This window comes from Rhyacophila brunnea, unplaced genomic scaffold (assembly GCF_057557595.1).
Source record: "Rhyacophila brunnea isolate RB1 unplaced genomic scaffold, BYU_Rbru_1.0 scaffold_20, whole genome shotgun sequence".
NCBI classification, from domain to species: domain Eukaryota; kingdom Metazoa; phylum Arthropoda; class Insecta; order Trichoptera; family Rhyacophilidae; genus Rhyacophila; species Rhyacophila brunnea.
Genome location: NW_028232860.1, coordinates 14,386,070 through 14,410,531, shown reverse-complemented (window position 1 = coordinate 14,410,531; position 24,462 = coordinate 14,386,070). Strand labels below are relative to the sequence as shown.

Here is a 24,462-nt window from a genome sequence, read left to right as displayed (position 1 = left end):
AAAACTCCTTTCATTATTCGAATTTGAATTTGAAGTCCTTGAGATATCACCTGGTGTTGAGTATGCCAAATTCACTGCCTGGTGGTTCTTGTACCCCTGCTTCCAACAGTACTGACATTATCCAATTCCCTATAACTGTCCTGGTGGCTGGTTTTGGTGGTCCTCTTGAAGATATAAATAATTCCGAAATATCCCCACCTTCCTCTCTCCTTGGGTTTGACATGCAGACGAGTTTCCGTAACCAGAATACTGGGTCGATGTTCTGACACGTGGAAGCGCTTAGCTTCCATTCTGATTGACGATGCTTGGCGGTATCTGTCTTTGCGCCAAACATTGGCCATACAATTATGTGGTCACCTTTATCCACTAATCCATTGTCTACTATTACTGAGTAGTGTGAGGTCATGAACCCTTCGTCGACGTTTCGTATAGTTTGTACTCCACCGGTGTTGTTTTCCTAAGATGATCTAGGTACCACTTGTCCTGGATCCCAAATGGCTGACTTATGCACCAGGATGGTGTTGTACGACAAACCCTCCGTGTTGTGCAAGTAACCTAGGTACCAGGCTAATTCCATTGGTTGAGGGCTATTATGATCCATTAGGTTCATGTTACACCATGCCATAGTCTTCCATTTGTTCCAAGCTGGTTTGTAAGTTTTTAGAGTCGAAGACCGCCATCTGGAAGTAAGGAGTGCCCTTTCTTCCACCATTCAATTTTATGTTATTTCACCCGTGATGTTGTCTCGACTGGTAAATACTAGTCGGCTACCTAACCGATTTTTTTTTAAAACGGTACATGTTCAAACACGTGCGTTAACATCATTTTACTCCCTACTTCAATTATAGTTTGTCAATTTATGGCTACGGCCGTATGTTGTACCTTAACCACTGGGGAATGCCAAAAGAAATGGCGTATTTCAAAAAAACACTACCTTATTCTTAGGTCAATAATTATTATAAAGCAATCATTATTCATAGGATGTTAATCACACTTGAATGGTCAAAGACTTAGCTTATAATGAGTATCTTTAGAATTATCTTCAAATGTGTTAATCTTGCCCAGTTTTTGAATAATAAAATGCCTAATTATTGTCAAATTTGGGATCACAGAGATTATCAATATAATTTTTTATCGTAAATACTTCACTATAAAATGTCAGTATAAATTATACTGATGGTTTTATAAATGCGTTTAAAAATTAATAAATGTAAAAAATCTTAACACCACTGTACATTGATGTAATGAAATATGACTATATTCTAAAATATTAGAGCGAGAGGTTTAAAAGAATACTATTTTATCAAAGAGATTGGACTCCTCCCCTCCAATCTCTTTGTATTTTATGTAATAAAAATACTTTATGCAGTCATCAAAATGTTTAAAATAAATATAAAGGATGATAAGGCTTCAAAATTATATAAATAGATTATCTCCAATGTTTAGGGTATGTCCAGGATCATGCTTTGAAAATAGAACAAAAGCTCCATTCTGACCTACGCTGAGCATGCCCCCCTTAATACATTTATATTCAACATCCCAAAGAGAGTGGAGCAATATTCGCATTGATAACATTTTCAATACATAGTCGTTTCAGATCGTACCTAAGTACTCTGTCCTGAAACAAAATTCAAGAAAGCCTCTCTCGTTTTAAAAAAAAATCGGGTACCTATACAAAAGCTTTCGATAGGTACCTACTTTGATTGTGCTCTTTCAATATAAAAATAAATTGTCTATACTTCTAGTATCGTTTGTCTATGGAGCGTTATTAGGGAAACCGGAAGTACAAAGTGTGGCAAAATTTGTATGCACTTTTAGGCTATACTATACAATAATAAATAGTCCGGTGTTCAAATTGTAATCTAAGCCCCCCACCATTTAAAAAACTACTTAATTATATGCCTGATGTTGCCATGTAGCGGTCCTCATTTAGCGGACAGTTTATACTTATCAATTTAGAATAAAAAATCTTTAGATTTTTATTTACTCAATACCAAAAAATGCTTCCAGCATCATCAATACTAATAACTTGAGGTGACTACTGAATAATATGTACCATTAATAAATTACGGTATTTTACCTACATATTAATAAAATTTAATTCCCATATTATGAACTACTTATCATAATCAATCACATAGTATAATTTTATATCAGACTATTTTGGCAATATTTTTCCTAAAGCCTTTGAAGGATTTTTTTTTGTATATATGGAGACAAACATTTTGAAAGTGAAGCAGAAAAGGGTCTACTGAATAAATAAAATAAGCTTCCCTGACAGGGCTGCACTCAGACATAAAAGTGCTGTAAGTGCGTTTTTTTGATATTTTTTTACTCGTGAAATCTTCAGTTCGAAAAGTTTACTAAGTAAGTAGAGGAATAACGGATTCTTTTGACTTTGCGGCCACAACGAAATCCCTTTGAAACGGTGTTTGTGTCATTTGAAAGTAGCGAGACCAGCACCCAAATGAGTCGCCTGTACTGCCTCAAGAATCTGACTCCATTCCATATAGCTCAAAAAAGTTTTATTAGTGTATTATTAAAATCAAAATTATTCGAAAACGAATATTGGGAATACCTCCTCTAATTTGAGTATCAAAAGTTTATTTCAATAGAAAAATGCTGTTAATTAATGTACATGTTAAGCTTTTTTAAAAAATCAATAAATCGAGGGCTGCGTCGCCTAAACCAATATTTATAAAAGAGTATAAATTCGAAGAAAAACTTTTTAAATAGTAGATGCCTATGACATTATTAAGTTTTGATTTTATTTATGTTACAATGTAGATTGCAGACTTATGTGTTTATGTATTTTTTCTTCTCTCTTGTGAGAGAATAATATTCAAATCAATTCAAATCTCATGTTGTGAACGTTCTGAATTTTGATTTGTTATGTCCATAATGTTTTGTTTTCTTAAATAAATTAATCGTAAACATAAAAATGTAGGTATTTAACAAAAAAAATTGAATTCGTTTTTAAATAATTTAAGTAAGGTCCATAATATTATGATTTCTTGTTAAATAAAACAATAAATACTATGTTAAACTTCATTATAATATTTTGTATACGTACGTATTTTTAAAAATGTCATGATATTGTTTTGTGAAAACATGAGTAAAGTTCAGCTCTGTCACTAATTGACATAAAATAATTGAAACGTCAAATACCAACGCATTTTTTTGTAAGATTGCATAGTAGTTTTGATAGAAAAAAAACTACTTTAGGCCCATCCTCTATTGCGAACTTTTTTGTTCTACCATAGTCATCATGCATTGTTTCAATTTAATAATTTTTATCTCAATCAAGCCAATAATTGATTTCAATGTTGAGAATCGTACCAAAGCTATTTTACAAACGTTTTTATTTGCATACACATCATGGCCCCCACAGGGGGGGGCTGACAGGGCTCTAGCCTGAGGGCCCGGGCTTAGGAGGGGCCCGGCGTGGCGGGTCGATCACTTAAGCGAGATAAACATACACTGCAAATTCGCGCTAATAGTAAAAAAGTCGCCCGCGGTGCTATTTCACAAGTGGAATTTTATTTTATAATTATTTTTAGTGTTTCCCGGCTAATAAAAACGACTATTTTATCCAATACGGTGAAATGCCGCATGTTACTTGGCTATCTCAAAAGGGGGTCGCGATCATTGCTTCATAATATGATACCGTGCCGACAATTCGAGTTGATTTATTTAAACATGTCAAAAATCTCGGAAAACCCTTTATTTTACACATAACCCTACAGTTCTGCAGAACACCATTTGGGGATCACTATTGTATTAGTAGAAAATTACACGGCTTTTAACCTTAGCGATAGGTAGGGGGGCCGCCGAACATCTAGGCCTGGGGGCCCGCTTCAGGATATGGGGGTCATGATACACATACTTCGAAGACGGTGGATATGAGGGTAAAAGACAATGAAACTACCATAAGAGGTAAAAATATTTTATTTTGTAGAAAAAGTATAATAACTTAAGATTAATAAATAAATACATTCCATGTTTTATTTGTTCCACAGAAAATATTCCGGTACTTATATTTATTACAACTTAGGAAGAGTAGGTTACATGTCACCTATCACCCAACTAAGCATTTTTTTAAACATTGCTCTAAGTACCTGAACATATATCATGGAAATAAAAATGTGAAAAACAATGGCCCTAGATACGTATGTAGGTACTGTTTTGCTTTTACTTGACAATATTTCAGAATCTAATATTCTTAAAAAATAATATGGAAAACAAAATCATTTATTACTTTAAAGATGTTATGAGAGAGTAAAAATAGTTATTTACTAATAATTGGTGTAGGGTAGAAGACAATGGAGGAACAATCAATGTGGTTTATTTTCTTTTCAAACGATTGCATTATAAATAATTCAATGAATAGAGATGCATTTTAGTCAAGTCTAACAAAGTTCTCTGATAACAAATATATCTAATTCTAACTACGCATAAGCGATTATAACTAAATACATTTAGTGTAATATTATACGTCCTTAACATTATTCAGGCGGATATCCTGGGAGGATGCAGGGTGCCATAGCGCACTTTATATTTGAAAAGGATTCTTTTTAAATTCAATTTAAAAAACGAACATAACCTATTTTAATAGTAAGCAACTTTTTTTTCTACGTCTATCTATTGCTACTAGGTACAATTTGGTTTATAATTTTGAAGGAACAAGCAGCGGGGAGAGGGTGAAATTGGCACCCTCTTTTAATAGTCGCCTGTTGGATAATACTAGACTAAATAATATACGTAAATTTATTGTGATATAAAAAAATAACAGTACGAATTCAATAGTGTCTATAGTTCATGCATACTGCACAATCACAGATTGACAAAATATTTTATCACTTATCACACTGTTTATTCCGTTTGTAATGATAGTTATTCGATTTATTTTTTCGTCATAGTAAAGCGGTAATACGTATTGCTTAAAACTGAAATCATTGAATACTATACAATATAGGATAAACATTAAACGACAGAGATCGAGCTCCATGGCATTTAAGAAAGTATTGGAATTTGAGTTCGGCCGGGATGGATCACTAGTCGAAGCGAAATTGTCGAATACAGATCGGGCATTTGTCAGATTCTTTCAGGCACTGTCTCAGACAGTCTCCGTGGAAGAAATGGTGACACGGCGTCACCCTGGCGGACTTCATCACGTTCAAGCAAATCGCGCAAACATCTTCGAGTCCCTTAATTTCTTCCTGACACGCTCGCCTGTATTGATCGAGCACCGCGCACTCTGTCCTCAATTGTCTCCATGAATTCTGCCACGCGTCTTTCCCCCTGATGAATATATTCACGTACAGCACCATAAAGGCGATTTTGTATTGAGTGTAAAACAATATCAAAGGAATTACAAACAGTACAGATAGTGTGATCGTAAAAGTGCGCAATAATACTGGAACATAGAGCGTTTCTAAAGATTCGAAAACTTCAAAATGGAACAGGCTGAGAAAAGCGAGGATTATTTCTACGAAAACTTTTTCTGTAGCCATATAATAACTCCACGTTACTAGCTGGTAAAAAGTCGACGGGTGAAAATGCTCTAGGCCTTGTTCTAGTTGGAATACTAGAAGCATGAACGTAATTGTTACGATGAACGTGACAGCTTTTGTCCATTCCAAAACTATTTTCGTCGTCGACATGGCTAGGTGCTTTATGTCCGAGTGGTGTGTCATGTTGACGTAAGGAGACCAGTTTTCTTTTTCGATCAACTCTTTGATGTACGACACGCAGTATGCGATGACATTGTAGAACATGAGCGAGTAGAGGCAGGTCACCCGCTGCTGCGGTCCCCAACGACCCATCAGAACCAAGTCGCACATCACGAAAAACACCAACTGGAATAAAGAAAATAAATATGTCACTATACAGATAAATTAATCTGACTGACAATCAACTCCAAAAGACTTTTGTGAAAGATATATAATTATTATCTGGCTGAAAATATTCTCAATTTTGTACATTTTTGTTCTCTGTTTAAGATTTTTGACTCGACGTGTCTAAAATTACGTACTATGACTAATAAAACAGCAAGGAATGTATTTATATCATTAACAATTAATAGCCAGTGACGTCCTGTGGGGGTAGGCAGATTGAGCGTCGCTTGGGGGCGGCAGTTACTCGAAGGGCGGCAAATCGAGGTGAATCATTCGGTACACATAGAAATAGCTACCTAAGCTTAGTACTTAATAACAAAACTATCTTTCCATTAGAAGAAAAGCGACACGGATCGCCCTTAATTCCTCAAGACATAACAAATTAATGTACTTATCGCAAAAATTGTATGTATGAAAATACTGTACCTACTATTAATATATAAGACGGTCAATAACACTAACATAATATTTGTTATCCGATAGAATTTGCTTTATAGGGCTACCCATTGGCCGATATAAATAGTCATTATCATCCGTTATTTTAATTAAATTTTATTGTATATAATCTTTTAGTTTAAACTATTATTTTTGAGCACAAAAAGCTACACAAAACCGTCTTATAAATGTGTACTGAGCCTACCTAACAACGTCAAAAAAATCCCAACTTTTGGGAAGGTATAAGTATAGTTTGTTAGTAATGCACCCATTCAACAAATTTCTTAGATATTGGAAAGATGAAAGGATGACAAAAAATACTGTATAAAAAATGGAGCGGCATTTTGTCGCTGCCTAGGGGCGCCATTTTGTCTAGGGACGTCACTGATTAATACCATCACATTGTATTAATTTATAACAAATATATGTGAATATGACAGATAGAAGATAGAAGTCAAGACATTTTTTGTCATCCTAAATCGCTGATAAAAAAATTAATACGTAAGTATAATAATTATGGATAAATCAATACAGTGGTACCATGATCACGATAAAAGCGGCTTGCAGTTGTAGTGGTGTTGTTTGCTAGCATATAAACAGGTATTGTAGCAAACAATTCCAATACACTTGCGAATCGCTTATAATGCCAGTGTATACTGATATACCTATAACCATCTACATGAGTTTTTTTTCATATTTGCATAGGGAAATGCCAATAGAAATGGCGTGTGTCAAAAAAATACCACCTTATTCTTAGGTCAATAATTATTATAAAACAATCATTATTCGTAGAATGTTTATCAAATTTGAATGGTCAAAAAGATAGCTTATAACCAGTATCTTTAGAATTATCTTCAAATGTGTTAATCGTGCCCATTCTTTTGAATAATAAAATGCCTAATTCTTGTCAAATTTAAGATCACAGAGATTATAAAATATATTTTTTTATCGTAAATATTTCACTATATAATGTAGACATAAATTGTACTAATGGTTTTATAAATGCGTTTAAAAATGAATAAATCCAAAAAATCTTACACCAGTGCACATGGATGTACTGAAATATGAGTATAATCTAAAACATTAGATCGAGAGGTTTAAAAGAATACTATTTTATGTAATGAAAATACTTTATGCAGTCATAAAATCTTTAAAATAAATATAAAGGATAATAAGGCTTCAAAATTATATGAATAGATTGTCTACTACGTTTAAGGAATGTTCAGGCTAATGCTTTGAAAATACTATAAAACCTCAATTTTGACCTATGTTGGGTATGCGGGCCGTTTAGTAGTATAATTTATACTAGATTTATTTTAGACCGATTTTATCAAGGTTATTTGTATATATATATATATATATAAATTTAATATCAACTATTGAAAAAAATGCCAATCCCGGGATCGTCAAATTGTAATCCCAAAATCCCGGGATCAAGATTTTGGCTCGGGATTGGATTCCCTAGTGGATGCCTATATGAGTATGTAGTTATTGCCTCTACTGTCTTTTTCATTTCATGGAATAGGTTCCTATATCATAGACAAATAGACAAAATCTTTCATCTCGACGCTTATAAGGTTAATATTTGATACAAAATAACTAATTGTGGATCTTACTTGATTGGCCATGGTGGAGAGGTTCGTCATCTGCGTGAACACCTTCTCGCATCGCTCCAGAGGACTGTACAGCCAGGCAATTGCGTCCAGCACTGGGCGGTACATACGGCGAGCGAATTCTGGAAGAAAGTAAATGGCATCATTAAAATCAACCTGTACTGGATTTACGAAAGATAGTTTAGGACACACATTCCCAACCTTTTTTGAGTCGTGATCCCATTTTATAGACTCCAAGTGACCCGTGATCCCAATAAATCGTAAAAAGCCTTTTTAATAAATTTCAGTGGATTTCGTATAGATCGCACAACCAGAGTTGAGGCGGCCGAATACTCACACAGACGCATTCAAAAAAGGAACAGCCTGTAAATTAATACTGTATTCTTCATAAATTCACCAACACACACAATCTTTTGTATCTGTGTCGCACCAACTCTGGCTGACAGACCTATAACAGTGTAACTTTGTATTCTGCCCGCACATGGAAGTACCAACCGCTAGACCTTGTCATACTAGGGGTGCGATTTGGTTCAAAATCAATATATTTTTTACGTTTGCCGTTTCAGCCGGCGACCCTTCTTGGGGTCGCGACCCATAGGTTGGGAACCCCTGATTTAGGACAACTTGAATAATATCCTGTGTTATTTAAATGTGTTACAGTCAGCGGTTAGCTATGGCAAGGGTTCAGTCACAGGCGTGTAAGTCCCGGAAAACCTTGTACCTACAGACCTACAAACTTATCTGTAAAATGACCAAAAATGGAACTACGAACTACCATACGAGGCCATTTTAAAAATTTCATTCGAATGTCAGATTTTGTCCAGTTACGAGCCTTGATTGGGTAGTTTTCAACAGTGGCTCCCCCATCCCATTCTTCGGATAAGTTTGTAAGTCTGTACGTACCTATTTATATAATAACATTTGAATCAAATGAAACCACATGCTCTCTGCGGATTTAAAATTTTAAAAACATTATTTACACAGAAAAAACAGATTAACAAAATAAATTTAAATAGGTCCACTAAAATATACTTAGTTATTAATAAATTAATGTTTTACATCCTTCATATTACCTATTATTATTATATTGTGGTGGTTCCTTTATAATGGGAAACATCTTGAAAACCATGAAAAGGGTTAATTGGAGGATTATAATATAAGATATTCTGATTATTTTATTAATTGTGGAAATAATACTGAGGAAATAAGATTTTTTCCTTGGCGGTGGTAAAAAAATGATTAATTAAGTATTAAGAATTAAGTACCAATTTTATGTGTAGACTTTAGGCAATCATTTTTTGTATTTTACAAGAGGCGCGTTCCTAAATTATAGATTCCTGAATAAAGTACTTAATAATTATTAACAATACATAATTTAAATATTTTTCATTCATCCTCGAATAGGACTCGACTTAGGTACCGTCTAATCTTATATGAGAAAATATTGTCTTCCCTCACAGTAAGAGCTTTAACACTATAGTGGATTGAGAGCTTTATTATGGTTTTAACTATGTTCTTTAAAATTTAGTTTGCGTCGGAGGCATCGAAGAATTTTATTTTGGCTGTTTATGCCGGGTACTCGAGCCGTAAATGTGACCGTTGCAGGTACAGTATCCAGTATGGATGCCAAATAATTAGTCCACGAGCCTAATAAATAATTATTTCGCATCTAGAGTTGGTAACAGTATCTAGAACGGTTTCAGTTACAGCTCGCTAATGAGTACCCGGCTTTAGAATTCGATAATACCTATGAATCTTGACCACCTCGCTATATTATTATACACACACAATGAGAAACAACACCATGGCACAACAACGCAGCAAAACTTTGTTGTTTCCAATGTATGTTTAATCTAAAGGGACCTACCATCATTTTTGTGGAAAAAAAATCTGTTAATATAGTCAACTCAGTATAATAGGTCAGGTCAATATGCTGTTCGAAAATGGTAATTGACTACATTATTAAATTAAACAGTTTGAAAAATATATATAATATACCTAGGTACCTACCTAGTGTGCATTCAAAAAAACGTATAAATATTTTGATAATGAAATGACCGTGGATATTTTTGATATTTTTATCCCTTCTCCTTCTCACTACAATAAATATACATTTGTTTGTATAATGGCTAACTGCCAATCCTACTAAAAAAATGTTTACGTTACATGATGTGTTGACTTGAATATGGAACAATAACAACATGTAATAGTATGTAAATAATAATTAGGTACTTATCTAGTTTGTATTATAAAATCTAATACAATTTTATATTCCTTACATTATTACTTAATAATTTCCCGGAAAAGAAAGGCGTTTTGATATTCTAATAAAAATGGCGGCCAGCAATGTAATAATGAGATACAAAATGAGACTTCAATGAAGCGGTCGTGTCAAGAATCTTGATTGAACATGACAAGTCAATTTAAATTAAACCATGTCGATAATTTTCCGATATTTGAATGTCTTTTCTTAGCGCTGTTTGAAGGACAACGCTGAGAAATACATTGATTCAAAGGATTAGGGAAAATATTGCCAATAAAATAAAATTAATCTCCCAATAAAAATAATCATTAATAATTTTATGTCATTAATAAATTTATTAAATATACCTATTCTGATTGACATAGACAACAACCACATAATACTATTGTCTTTAACAAAATATTTCAAATATCGAATGCTGTTCCAATTATAATAATTATAATATACAGTATCAATAAGGTACCTACCAACATACTAACATAATATGATACTGATTGTATAATTGACTAAGCATAATATAATTATTATTACTACTTAATCAATTTTATCGTACAGTTAATAGAATGATAAATTGAATGATATACCTAATGAGTTTAATAATAAGATCAAAAACATTTCGTATCGATTTTAAGGATCAATGTTCTCATATTGTTACAGTACATAGCTAATCAGTGTCAAAAAAATGATTAACGATGCAAGTCATTGTCGAATCGAGTATATTATATATATAGGCAGGGGCAGCTCTACCTTAAGGGTTCGTAGGGATCATCCTCACATCCATATCATGTCAAAAATACACGTCAGATATTTTTATTATTGGACATACATAATATAACTATTTCATTACATGATTAATTGAACTACGTACTTATTTAATCATTTATTTTATCCATCCAAACTCGTCGCTATCTTAGATAGATATTTATTATCATTACCTATACAAATAAATAAAGCAATGATTGTAAATTATGTAATAATATAATGATGATTACGTGGTATTAAAATAATTAATTTAATTAAATACGCTCTATTTCACGGTGGCACATTATAATATGTACAAATTAAGAAAACTATGGTGTCAATTTTTCGCTGACCAGGATGACTCGGTTCCATCCCGTCGCCGCCGTGCAATTCTCGTTCCACAAAGAATGCGAACGCATTAGCATTAGTATACGCATACTAGGGAGTGATTCAAATAACCCCCTAGCTGAGTAAAAAAAGCTCGCTGTATATCGTTCTTCAAAAACGATAATGGTAAGTCTATTAATTAAGTTAATATTTTTAAACACGTTTTTTAAATGTGATTAAGTAACAACTCATATTAGTTATTCTGAAAAATAGAACATTTCCCATTAATAAAATCATATTATTCTAAGTAGCTTGCTTGGTACATAATACGTAATATGAGAAAGTAGGTAGGTGTATATATTTAATAATTAATTACTAAACCCCACCACCTAGAAAGTCGTCGAGCTGCCACTATACATAGGTACCTAATATAGTATTAATTTATAACTATTCGCTAAGTTCTAAGTGGAAATGACGTAGAAAATAAAGCTAGGTAAAAAGTAAATAATAAATTAACACGTTGATTGATACCGTAGTGTGTAATTGAATAAATTTATTGTAAATAAAATTGCAATTCAAATAACTCCCGTTAACTTCAATAAAATCAATGAATACAGATAAAGTACCTACGTAACAAATATCTAGTATCATTATTACAAATAAAGTAATACTTTGACAAACATACAATAGAATATAATATTTAGGTTACAGATGCTGGATAGAATTATTTAATGAACAGGGTTTTTACGACTTTGATTAATATACCTGAAGCAAAACAAAGCTCATTAGATAAGAATATTATATTAATCATTAATATCTAGCGATTTGTATATTTTATTATGTAAGTATTGAATTTATAAATTACTAGACTAGTACCTAGTACCTACTAATAATTACACTAATATAAATCCCCTTTAAACAAGATTGTTTGATATACAGTTCCACAAGCATACCTATCTAGACAAAAAATACTCTCGCGGACAGATTCGCAAGCTATTAAAAAAAACAATCCCTGCTTACTGCGATAGGTATCCATTGAATAAAATTAATAATCATATGACAGTAAAAAATAATAATGTTGAAGGTTGTTTTCTTCAACTTTGTTTGGTGACGGATTAGATTAGACTCTATGTATCCTGTATAATTTTGAATAATTTGAGCTTACAACCAATTATATGAGCTACACAAATATTCTCAATATTAATTTCTAAATTATCCAACAACCATAAATGCATAAAACAAAAAATCCTAAACATCCTGGAACAAGCGTAAATAATATTGTTTTTCGTTAGCTGCCAATAACTTATTGTTCCCGTTGATCAATTTTATATGAGTCCCATATTATAAAAACGTGTTTTAGGTTCACAATGTTACACAATCCACAATAATACCACATATAATATATACCTAATTAATACATAATAAAAATTAATGACTGCAATATTCCCCAATTCGTTTCTGTTATTTGAATATTAATACAACGTCTCCAGCCATGAATAACCTATCCAAGAAAATAAAGATAAAACAATTCGATAATGAAGATTATTATTGTATATTATGGATACATACACATTTCCATTTTATGTGAATAAATTAAGGGAAGAAGTATATTTAAGGCTGACCAGCCCTCCATAGATCCAGTACACGAATCACCAGTTGACTGCATTAACATCGGTAAGTCCAGCAATATTTTTTCAAATTATATTATCTTATAAAGTATAAACCCTCACTGTTAACAATTAAAACAAAATCATAAGAAAACTAATAATGCTACTGTAATAATATTCTGGTAACGTTTATCACACAAGCAATTTTTTCGCAAAGGGGCATCCAAACCTCCTATATGATTTTTTTAATATAAAAAAATCGTTCCAATAACGTAACCACATAATGACGCTATTATTAGCTGTGTAACTCAAAAATAAAATCATTAAACTACTATTCATAATAGATCAATTGAATCGTTGATTTTTAAACCATCTAACAATATAAATTAAAATGTTTTTAAACCACATAGTATTATAGTCCATAATACCCATCATAATAATAATATTTATTTAGAGATAGATACTTAAATATTATATAAGTATTGTAAGTTTAATACGTCTTCTCCGTTTCATTCATACTAAAGAAACTCAAGAATTGAAGAGAACATGCAATCATTTACTATAATGGAGCTTTTTAAAGCTCTCAATAAACTGGAGTGCCATCACGAAATCAGTTGCATATCATTTCAATTGTAATATTAATATTTAATTACTTACATAATAGTCTTATCGTATAGTTTAATGTAGAATTCAATAAATCTGGATAATTAAATATAAGTTTGTATTGTTGACAATATCAGTTGACAGACGTAATAGAATAAAAATAATTTTATTATCACTTTCGATTAATTATTTCCGCCATGGCCCTTACAAGGGGGGGCTGACAGGGCTCAAATTTAAAATGGATGTATTAAAATATAGGTACAATAAAACACTAAATATAACTACACATTAATTTTACCGCTACACCATTTCGAAAACGCTACTGTAGAGCCTTTATCCTTAGCGATAGGTAGGGGGGGCTGCCAAAGATCCTAGCCTGGGGGCCCGCTTCAAGATGTGGGGCCCATGATTTACGTATTGTATTTTCATTAGTTTACTGTTTGCAAACTTCATTAGCCTTGAACAAGACTTTCCCGAGAATCAATTTCATTTTGTTTCTTGCGGGTGAACCGAAAATGTAAATTTCCACAGTTTTTTTTTAAATGCACAACAGCTGCTTTTTTATTTCGCAACACGCGGCGTGTGAATTTATACACAACAATAAGTTTTCATTCAGAATCTAGCTGCCATCTTATGCAACGGTAATTTTCCACAAACCAACTTAATAATATTCCCATTTGTTAACCGTCATTTTTTACACGTTTGTGGGAGTATCTTTCAGACAGTTTCATCGAAATTAGTTACACTATAATCGAAACGTGGTGTAAACGTATAGAAACAGAATGTAAAGTGAAATAAAATATTATTCAATTATGTATCCCAATAATATCTCTGCAAAATTCCAAATATTACTCCGTGGAAAGAAAATAGTCCTGTCATATTGCAATTAATAATGTTTCAGTGATCTAATTTCTAAATGAATCAAGAAACGAAATAATAGGTACATACGTAATGTCATATATAGTTAAAATAACTGTGCTATATTGCAGGTATAAAAATACATGATTCCTGCTGTCATTTCTTCGACATTTCAACCGAAAATAACTTTATATAACCTTTAATTATATATAATATTATTCATTACATGTTAAGCCGTGTCCACATTGGCAACAAGTTTCTGGCAACCTCATTAAATTTCGATTAAAATAATCTTTGGTCAAACGAATTTTGATAATAATTATCGTGAAATTTAATGAGGTTGCCAGCAAGTTGTTGCCAGTGTGGACACGGTATTCGTTCCTCTTTATACTTCAGCGCATCTACTCCATACACAAGGCTGCTATCGAGGATAGTTTATCATAATACGATAAACTAACCTCGATAGCTATTAAGTATGTATTGAGGTACCTATTATAATTATTGTTACAATAAGTTAGCCGTCTAAACTGTTAAAACTGAATCTCGCTCTAAAAAGTAACACAGCCAAGTGAGGTGCTGTTAAAACATAGAACTTATTGTAAGAATTACAACTAACTTATTGTAACAATTATAATACCTAAAAAAATAATTATGATAGACTATCCTTGATAGTCGCCGACAGTGGCCTTGTGTATAGAATAGATTCGCAGAAGTGTTTTGACGTTTAGTTGGTGTATGATAATTAGGCTTAGGATTCTTAGGTATTTAAATATTTTTTTGAGCAGCCCCACAACCAAATATCAAAAATATCTATCTGTTTCAGACAATTTTGACACATTTAAGCCCTATTTGTTAGCACCTATTTTTAAATATTTTTGGATAATCACATATTTTTACATAATATGATTCAGAATATTATTCTAGGTTTAAGTACACATTTTCATATAGCACAAAATTTCAATGTTCCTGGACCAATTAAATAGTGTTTTAAATAAAAATACTGGACTTCAAACGCTGCAGAATATTAAAGCTGTTTTGGAAAATCCATCAGATTCTTCAGATGTTTCAATTTTTTCTACTTCAGAAATAGTTTCATTTACATACGCAATACTAACATCACTGTAGAAGTAGAAAGAAGTTTTTCCGTGTATAAAAAATTGCTAAGATCAAATCGTCAAAGATTCTCTTTCGAAAATTTGAAGTATTCTTTCTTTATTATTTATTGTAATAAAGTGTTTTCTGTTTGTGAATAAATAATTAATTAAACTGTTGAAATATATATGATTTATTGTAATAGGTAGGTGCTTATTAAAAATTTTAGTACTTACCTATTTTTGTTTTTTAGCACATATTTTTTCCAATTATATCTACATATTTTAGGTACCTATTACTCATTGTTAGCACCTAAAAATCCTAAGCCTAATGATAATAATTCATAAAACTATGCCTAGGCCTAGAAGATTTTCAAAAAAGATTTTTACAGCGGACAGTTTTAAATTCAGCATTTAAAATACTGACGAATTTACCCAAAAGACTAGCCCGATATGGCAAGATATATCTATTAATATTTCCATTGTATACTTTAATTATTATAAGATATTTTAAATCTATTCTGACTATTAATATTCCGAGAAGTAATAGTATTTATAGGATATAACTAAATATTATGAACGATGGGACCGATTTAAATATTTTAGTATATCGTCAACGTGTGTGGGTTTTCTAAAAAAATCTCTTTTGTGGGTTGAATGAATGAGACAGTGGCTATTTGACTTTGTACAATATACTGATAAATGTAGACTGTACTAAACGAAATCGACTAAACGGGAAAGCTTTGCGACAATTTATTTCCAATCGTCTGAAGCGACCGACTTATCGTATTTGCGCGTCTGGAAGCGTACTCCGGAAACGTCGAAAATAATAATCCGACATGCTGTGCTCTAAAATATATTAGTAAAATTCATTTATTATTCTTGTCAATAACATCACAATGTCCTTTTACATAGTCTATTATTTGAACTGGGCAAAATTAACAGACAGCAATTAGGGACAAACTAGAACTAAATTAAATTAAATTATTAACCATTGTAACGAAAGAGCATGGCCATTTTACAGTGACGTCTCTCGATAAAATGCCGCCCCTAGGCAGCACCAAAGAGCCGCCTCATTTTTATACAATATTTTTATCATCCTTTCATGAGTCCAATATCTAAGAAATGTGTTGTATTATTACTAATAAAATATCAGACTAACTATTCGCAAATCTGCACGTGTCATTTCTGGTCACTAAGTACGTCGAAGGGCAGCGGAAGTAAGCTAGATATCGCGAACCCTATAAAACCAGTGAGCTGATTTTTTTAATGCAAAGACATTTTCGTTATTACTAAGTTTAGGTAGATATTTCTATATATTCCAAATAATTCTCTCGATTTACCACCCTTCAAGTAACTGACGCCCTCAAGCGACGCTTAATCTGCCTACCCCCACGGACGTCACTGCCATTTTAATAATAATTAGGAACATTAAATATTATATATAATTCACAATTATTGACTTGTTACGTATTACTAATATTAATACAAACTTTTTATTACATTATTGTAATAGATAAGAATACATTATTAGATAAATTTTTAAAATTACAATAAAATTACTATTACTTATCCTAAGAATCTAATAATATGGGTCTCCAAAGAGTTGATGTTTTATTAACAGAATTTTGTTTTTCATCACTGAACACATGAACGATCGCGTAAAGTCGCAGTAAATAACTAAGTAACAACTAAAACAAAATGTCAACAACAGACCAGTATTTAGAATGCTGCATTCATGCCACCCACAATGTGGGGGGCTGACATAGCTCTAGCCTGGGGGAGCGGGAATAGGAGGGGCCCGGCGTGGCGGGTCGACCAGCTAATCACAAATTTATTCTAATAGTAAAAAAAGTCGCCCGCGGCTCATCTTTACTTCAAGACTATTAAATAGGTATGTTGAATATGTAGTTGTGTGTTGCAATTATTTGATGTGATGATTGATATACTTAAATGATAATCCCCGTGTAGAATTTGGTAAGCACTACTGTAGAGCATAAGACTGCGCTTAACGTTAGCGATAGGTAGGTGGGACCGTCAAAGATCCTAGCCTCGGGGCCCGCTTCAGGATGTGGGGGCCATTGCTGCAATACTACATTATATATATATATATGCAGTTATCTTGATATGTAACCAATTTGACTTAGTATACTAAAAACGTTCTAGAATCGGTATCCAGTCTTGTAATACAAAAAGTTTGGTTAAAGTAACTCTCCACTGTAGGTGTCCAATCTACTTTATAATAGCCATTTTCAAACAATCGAATTATTCAATATATAAGTTACCAGCTGAAATAGGTACCCGGCTTCGCACTGGGTTGCTTCGTTAATCGATATACGTTATCTTACGTAATAAAACAATACTAATTACAGTTTCCAATATCAAAATTATCAGCTAGACTAGACATTCAATATGTAAAAATGAAAATAATTCTGACTGCAGTAAAAGTCAAACAAAAGAACGCCAAATTGAAATCGAATCCAACCATTAAAATGTATGTCGTCTTACCTTTGGCATGGAAGATGATCTTGCTGTACACTTTGACGGGGTACTTGTAGTTGGCGGAGATAAGAAGAGGCAGGACCAGGCAGGAATAGGCCACGAGCCATCCTCCAAGGAGTAGAGGAGTAGGTCCACGACCACAATACGGCAGCAAAAGGACGACCGAGAGCAAGCACACTGAAATTCAAACATAGAATTGATTATCTGGTTTTACACAATGTCGAAACTCCCTGTTGGACGCAGGTTAACGATTATAATACACTGAAGTACATAGAAAGACAGGCAGTATACAGTAAAGCGCGGCAATTTGATTTTCATTATAATTTTCTCTCCACATTTTCAGAATAAACTGGATAATGTTCTTTTTATTTTATTACCACGTTTTTATTAGCTCGTATTCTTGTTTGTCCAAATCTTGCAATCGATTTTTAACTAACTTCCCGACTAGATATACATTTGAAACGTTTAGAATATATCAGATCACGATGACAATGTATTATTTTAATAATTTCAGCCATCTTTAAGCAGAATTGAATTCATTTTCAGTTAATTCTGTTTTGTATGGAAAGTTATTTCGAATACTATTATTGGTTGCTGAGGGGGTCCTAGCAACTAAATTATTAATATATACGTGCGTTAATATGGAAATCAATATGAAATGTAAAATGACATTTCAGTATTCTGTAATATTTATTCAGTATTTCTATCAAGTACAAAAAAAGTATTTATTTATACATAGAATTGTCAAGTTTATATGATTCAACAGAAAATTTAAAAACGTGGTATATAAAAAGTTCTTTTTATCTTGTAATTATGTAATATTATTTTTGTACTGAACCAAAGTGCGACGTTATATCTTCACACAAATATTATAAATATTACATTACATTACATCACCATAATCGTTTACGATTGTACATTTATTCTTCATGTACTGTGTTTATTAGTAAGTCATTGGAATTAAATCTTGTAATAATTGATCAAAATTTATTCTATAGGCCTACATACATTTTTTTTACCACGTTCGATCGTAAGGATTTCATAGACCTCTACAGAAGTATGGTTGTTTTTACGAGAAGTGGATGTTAGCGACTTGCTCAACCTATTACGTTGAATATGCCAGACCCAGGATAGGAAACCGGGACCCACGAATACGTTACCGCTCAGCCATCGTGTGCGTAAATGATTACAGTGTCAATAATGATAGTATTTAAAGGTGGCTTATTTATTTGTTACATCGCCATCATTACAAGTTAACTTTAGATGAATCCAAAAAGAATCATGGTCGTAACATAAAAATTAAAAATAAAGTAACTCTTTTCAAAGAAAGAAAATCAAACGTCAAAATCTATTCTAATTTATTACAGCTCGACGGAATACTGAAAGCTTTTAACAATAATTAATCAACTATACATTCAATAGAATTCATCAATTTGCTTTGAACTATGTTCGCAAATGTGTAGCGTATCTAAATTTAATATAAAATATACGCATATAATACAGGTATACATGGGTCTTTCACCTTAGATAAAAATAACTTTTCATCTCTTCACGCAAATCAAAATAATATATGCATGCGTTCACACATCCTGTCTTGTGAAAAAGCTTTTCAAAAAATCAATGACCTTCTCACGGGTCAAGTTTATTTCAAAGATTACCCAGGTACAAAATGACTTTCTTCTGAATTTGTCTGTAAAAAAAGTCTCGAATATTCTGTTTATTTCGACAAATATTGTGTACTTGTCGTAAATGTATCAAATCGGATAATATTATTACTACGTATCATCGTTTCCAAGAAAATTTACACAACGGAAAACTGGAAATATTCAATGGAATCAGATTTGTAATTTTTCATAAATAAATAATTATTGATCAAGCAGTGTTTAAAAATAACTACAAAGCACCCGAGCATAATTACTTAATAATCAATAGTTTTTTTATGACTAGCCAGCAATATCATCCACATGATATACCTACCTTCTACTTTTTCTCTCGACCATGTCCGATCCTAATAGGATCATATGGGCCTCCACATAGTGGAAGTTTGTATTAACAGATTTTGTTTTTACGAGAAATGGGTGTCAGCCACTTGCTCAAACTATTAGGTCCATTTCGAACCTGGGACCCACGACACTATAGGCCAACGCTTAAGCAGCGCGGCCATCGTGGGTGCATGATATACCTACGGAAATAAAAAGTTGATATACCTACACAATGAGGAAGCAGACTGATGATTTAATTATAAATTATCCACTTATATAGACAACGGTTGTATATAGGCGCGCGGCCATCGATCCGCACCTCACTTCAGCACTCCACCGCTACCATCTGACGACTGCATACACGTGATGAATTGTTTAAAGTGCGTTATTTCCGAGACGCTTTTTCTTGAATATTTCGGACATATCAAGATGAAACTATATTAAATTAATACCAAAAATGTAGTCTATAAGCTGTGCGAGCAAACGGAGCGTAACGATTTTGATCGCTTGAACGAAAAAAATAAACTATATTTTATACACTTGTATCATGGAAATAATCAAAACGTTGATCAAGGTATAAATATTTCGAAATCATCACAGACAGATATGTAGGTACTTCAATTTGCATAATTATTGTAGACTATTTTGTAAAATCAGAATGAACGCGGTAATCTTGTTTAATATAAACTTATTTTCAGACATCAATATTATTTGTCGGTACGAATAAATAATATCATTTCCAATCATTATAATCTTATGAATTGTATTGTTTATTCTTTTTGTAAATGCAACACAATTTTTCATCAGTTATAAAGATTAATAATAATTAAACCCCACAAAAAATTACACGCAACTAAAATTGTAGAAAAATCTGGAATATCTACCAATAGAAACAAAAATGTCGTTTTTATTTACAAAACAAAGAGCATTATTTTAAATATATATTATTTTATATGCGCAATGCATCAATCCATCGTTGGGAATAATATTATTTCGGATGGAGAGTCTAGATTTGAAGACACGCGCAGATGTTTTCGAGCAATCTTGGCGAAAGTAAAGGTTTTTGTTTACACGAAAAACGATGCGACCTACAAAATTTTCAAATGACGTTTACAAAACAAAACAACGAAAATACGTACGTAAATAAAGGAACAATGTGATCCTTGTAACCTTCCTAGCAACTTGGCATATGATAATAATATTATAAGTCAACACTCGAGCAAAAATTCGATGATTAAATATATTATGTAGGTATATGTTTTAACAGATTCTTTCACAAAAGTATATTTTCAATTTAAAATTGATAATTTTTTAAATGTCATTATGATTTTATATAATATTTATCTTGTAGATAGATGGGCACACTTTGGTTTCTCAATAAACTATTAAGCAAGTTTCAGTTTGACGTAAATACCATTTTTCTATGCAACACCAACAAGATATTACAGTTTTTACGAATATCCTATCAGCGCATCTATTCTATACACAAGACTAGGGTAGACATATCTAGGGTAGAAAAGTATCCAAGTATTAGCACTTATTGTAACAATTATCATAAGTTAGTTGTAATTGTTACAATAAGTGCTATGTTTGAACAGCACCTCTCTTGGGTGTGATAAATTTTAGAGTGAGATAGACAGTTTTGACAGTTCAGATGGCTAACTTATTGTAATTGTTACAATAAGTGTTAATATTCCGATAATTTCCTACCCTAGTTAGCTGCCGTAAAGGCCGAAAGCAGTATTGTGTATAGTGTAGATGCGCAGATGTCCTTTTTTCTCTAATTTAATAATATAATCATTATCTATATAATTTATTAACATCTTTTAATAGTATAAACATGTACATTTAATAATTATTACTAATCTACCTACCTATTAATACTATACTAACCTACGTTATTGAATATAATATGACATAATATCGAAAATTAATCAACTACAATAATTGTAGCACCTAATATGATTTCATTCAATTTATAATATCAATAATTACAAGATAAAAAGATTTTTTTATATTCCTACCACGTTTTTAAATTATCTGTTGAATCATATAAACTTGACAATTCTATGTATTAATAAAAACTTTTTATTGTACTTGATAGAAATGCTGAATAAATATTATAGAATACAGACATGTCATTTTGACATTTCATATTGATTTCCATAGTAACGCACGTATATATTAATAATTTAGTTGCTAGTACCCATTTAGCAACCAATAATAGTGAGTAGTAAATATTAGTTTTAACGAATTTTTTCCGAAACATACAAAACAGAATTAACTGAAAATGAATTCATCGTCGTCTTCTGATATATTATTCTAAAAGCTTCAAATGTAGCTAGTCGGGAAGTTAGTTAAAAATCTTGGACAAACAAGAAAAAATTTGTACTGCACAAGAAAAAAGCTGTACCGGACAAACAAGAATACGAGCTAATAAAAACGTTGTAATTAACCAATTACAACTATAGTAACATTATTTCAACCAGTTTATAATATTAAAAACACTGAATTTAATATAGAAAGAGTATTTGAATTTACTGTGTTCTTTTTTAAATTTAAACACAAGAATACGCTTAGATTTTATTCAAATCCCTAAAATTGCCTGTAATAATAATTTCATTACTAAATGAGCAAATATATTTATTTATTTTAATAAATAATTACTGTTATTGAATTATTAATCATATTTATTATATTACGTCATATATTATGGTTTTAATTTTTGGTAAAACCGATGCATCAAAATGAAGCTTGAATTTTCTAGCAGTCTAGCAAAAAAAGCTTCAGGTAAACGGAAACGTCTGCAGTTGTTGCTGTCCGTTGACACATTTTCTCGAATTAAAAATTAAATGCGTCGCAACGTTTAGTCATTCGGTGGCCATAATATTATTTTGTTATTAAAGATCAACATTATATTCGGCGACATAGTCATGTGGCACCTCGTGTCAAACGGTCACGTGGAAATGTTTACAAGGAAAATTCATGAATGGACTCCGCATCGGAAAATTGTTTTCAACACCGAACCACGTAAACATTGGCATGGTAGATACATCTAAATCTATACACCAAATATAAGATATCTAATTATTAATTTAAATAATGTTGAGTCATGAAGTGATTATTTTTTTCAATAAACGACCACTAAAAAATATTTATTTTTAATAATATCTAATAATTTAACTTTTTCAGTAGCTTATTCTATTAATTTTAAAACTGAAACGTCGTAATATAATAATGTCATTATTATTTTGTTACGATCTAAGAATTAGCCAATAGCAATGGATCAAAATAAATATTTCTTAGGTAATAAATTAATAACTTCAAAAGTGTTGAATCGATTGTAATTTATATTAATTTTAATAAAAAATACTTTTAGGTTTGCAGTACTTTATTCCACATAATGTAATGTTGATCAGGACCAGTTTCCTCCGCTTCAATAAGAGTTGAGAATGTCGCATTGTAGCAGATAAAACCGGTCCTGATTATTATTTAATTATGTGGAGAGAATTATGTGAGTATTTAATAATGTGGAGTGTGTTTTATTTTAATGATCTAAATTAATATAATTCCTTTTTCTTTTTTTGTGATCATTTCCGGCAAAGCCTTCTGAAAATTTCCTTCATTTTACGATTTGTCACGCTATTTAATATGAATCATTAAATAAAATAATATTAGGTAAGTATATAGATATTCAACTTTAATATTAGAGATAGAAACGAAAGAAAAAATTATGTTCTTAGCTATATTTATCATTCTGTTCAAGAACAGAAGCTGTCTCGAGTTTTACAGTGTCCAAACGCTGAAGCGTATAACTAAAAAATATTATAGAAATATGTATAAATATTATAATACAAACCTGTTTTAGCTATCTTCTCATCGCTAAGCTGTGGATCTACCTTTGACAACGAATCACTTCGAACCCTATTTCTAACACGTGTTATCATACCCATGATTCCTTCAAATATTCAATAACACTTTTCAGTTAACAATACAAATAATAACTGTTTAAATAAAATGAAAACAGCCAACTTTTATTTTTTTTTTAATTATGGGTTTCTCTTCACTTTTAAATGATTTGCTACAAATCGTTCTATTCCGTCGACACTTATTCAAATTTAAAATATTTGAAAACGTTCGAATTATTCGACACTTTTTTGAAAGTTATCCGAAACTAAAAAACATTTCACAACGATTTGAAAAAAATTCAATAAACTCGATAGCAGTAAATAAATGTTTTAATTAAAACGATTGATTCACTTTTCATTGTTTTTGTTTAGTTCGTATGATGCGTCTTCACAAGCCTAAGTTCGTTTTTGTTTTGAAAAGCTCCGAGCACCGGCGACCAAATTCGACGTGTTTAACCCTTTGCAAAACACTTTCCCACTCCAATTATTTAAATTCCAACATATGTACGCAGCATGGAGTCTATTTTTATACGTCATAACAAATAACTGCGAACCACCTACGTAACATTAAAAAAAACATAATAAAAATACGTGTGTGTTATTCTTTAATTGCACAAGAACTGTTTCAACAGTGT

At 31.7% G+C, this 24,462-nt stretch overlaps 1 protein-coding gene across 1 annotated transcript; it reads right to left on the bottom strand.

The window, feature by feature from the left end:
* Nucleotides 1-3,932: 3,932 nt before the first annotated feature.
* Nucleotides 3,933-24,242, bottom strand: LOC147071249 (uncharacterized). The gene is made up of 4 exons (XM_085947863.1): nucleotides 23,779-24,242; nucleotides 17,944-18,114; nucleotides 7,949-8,067; nucleotides 3,933-5,858 (listed from the first exon to the last, which is right to left on the bottom strand). The coding sequence occupies exons 1-4, from the start codon at nucleotides 23,870-23,872 to the stop codon at nucleotides 5,055-5,057; spliced, it is 1,188 nt and encodes a 395-aa protein (XP_085803989.1). The 5' UTR covers nucleotides 23,873-24,242; the 3' UTR covers nucleotides 3,933-5,054.
* Nucleotides 24,243-24,462: the final 220 nt, after the last annotated feature.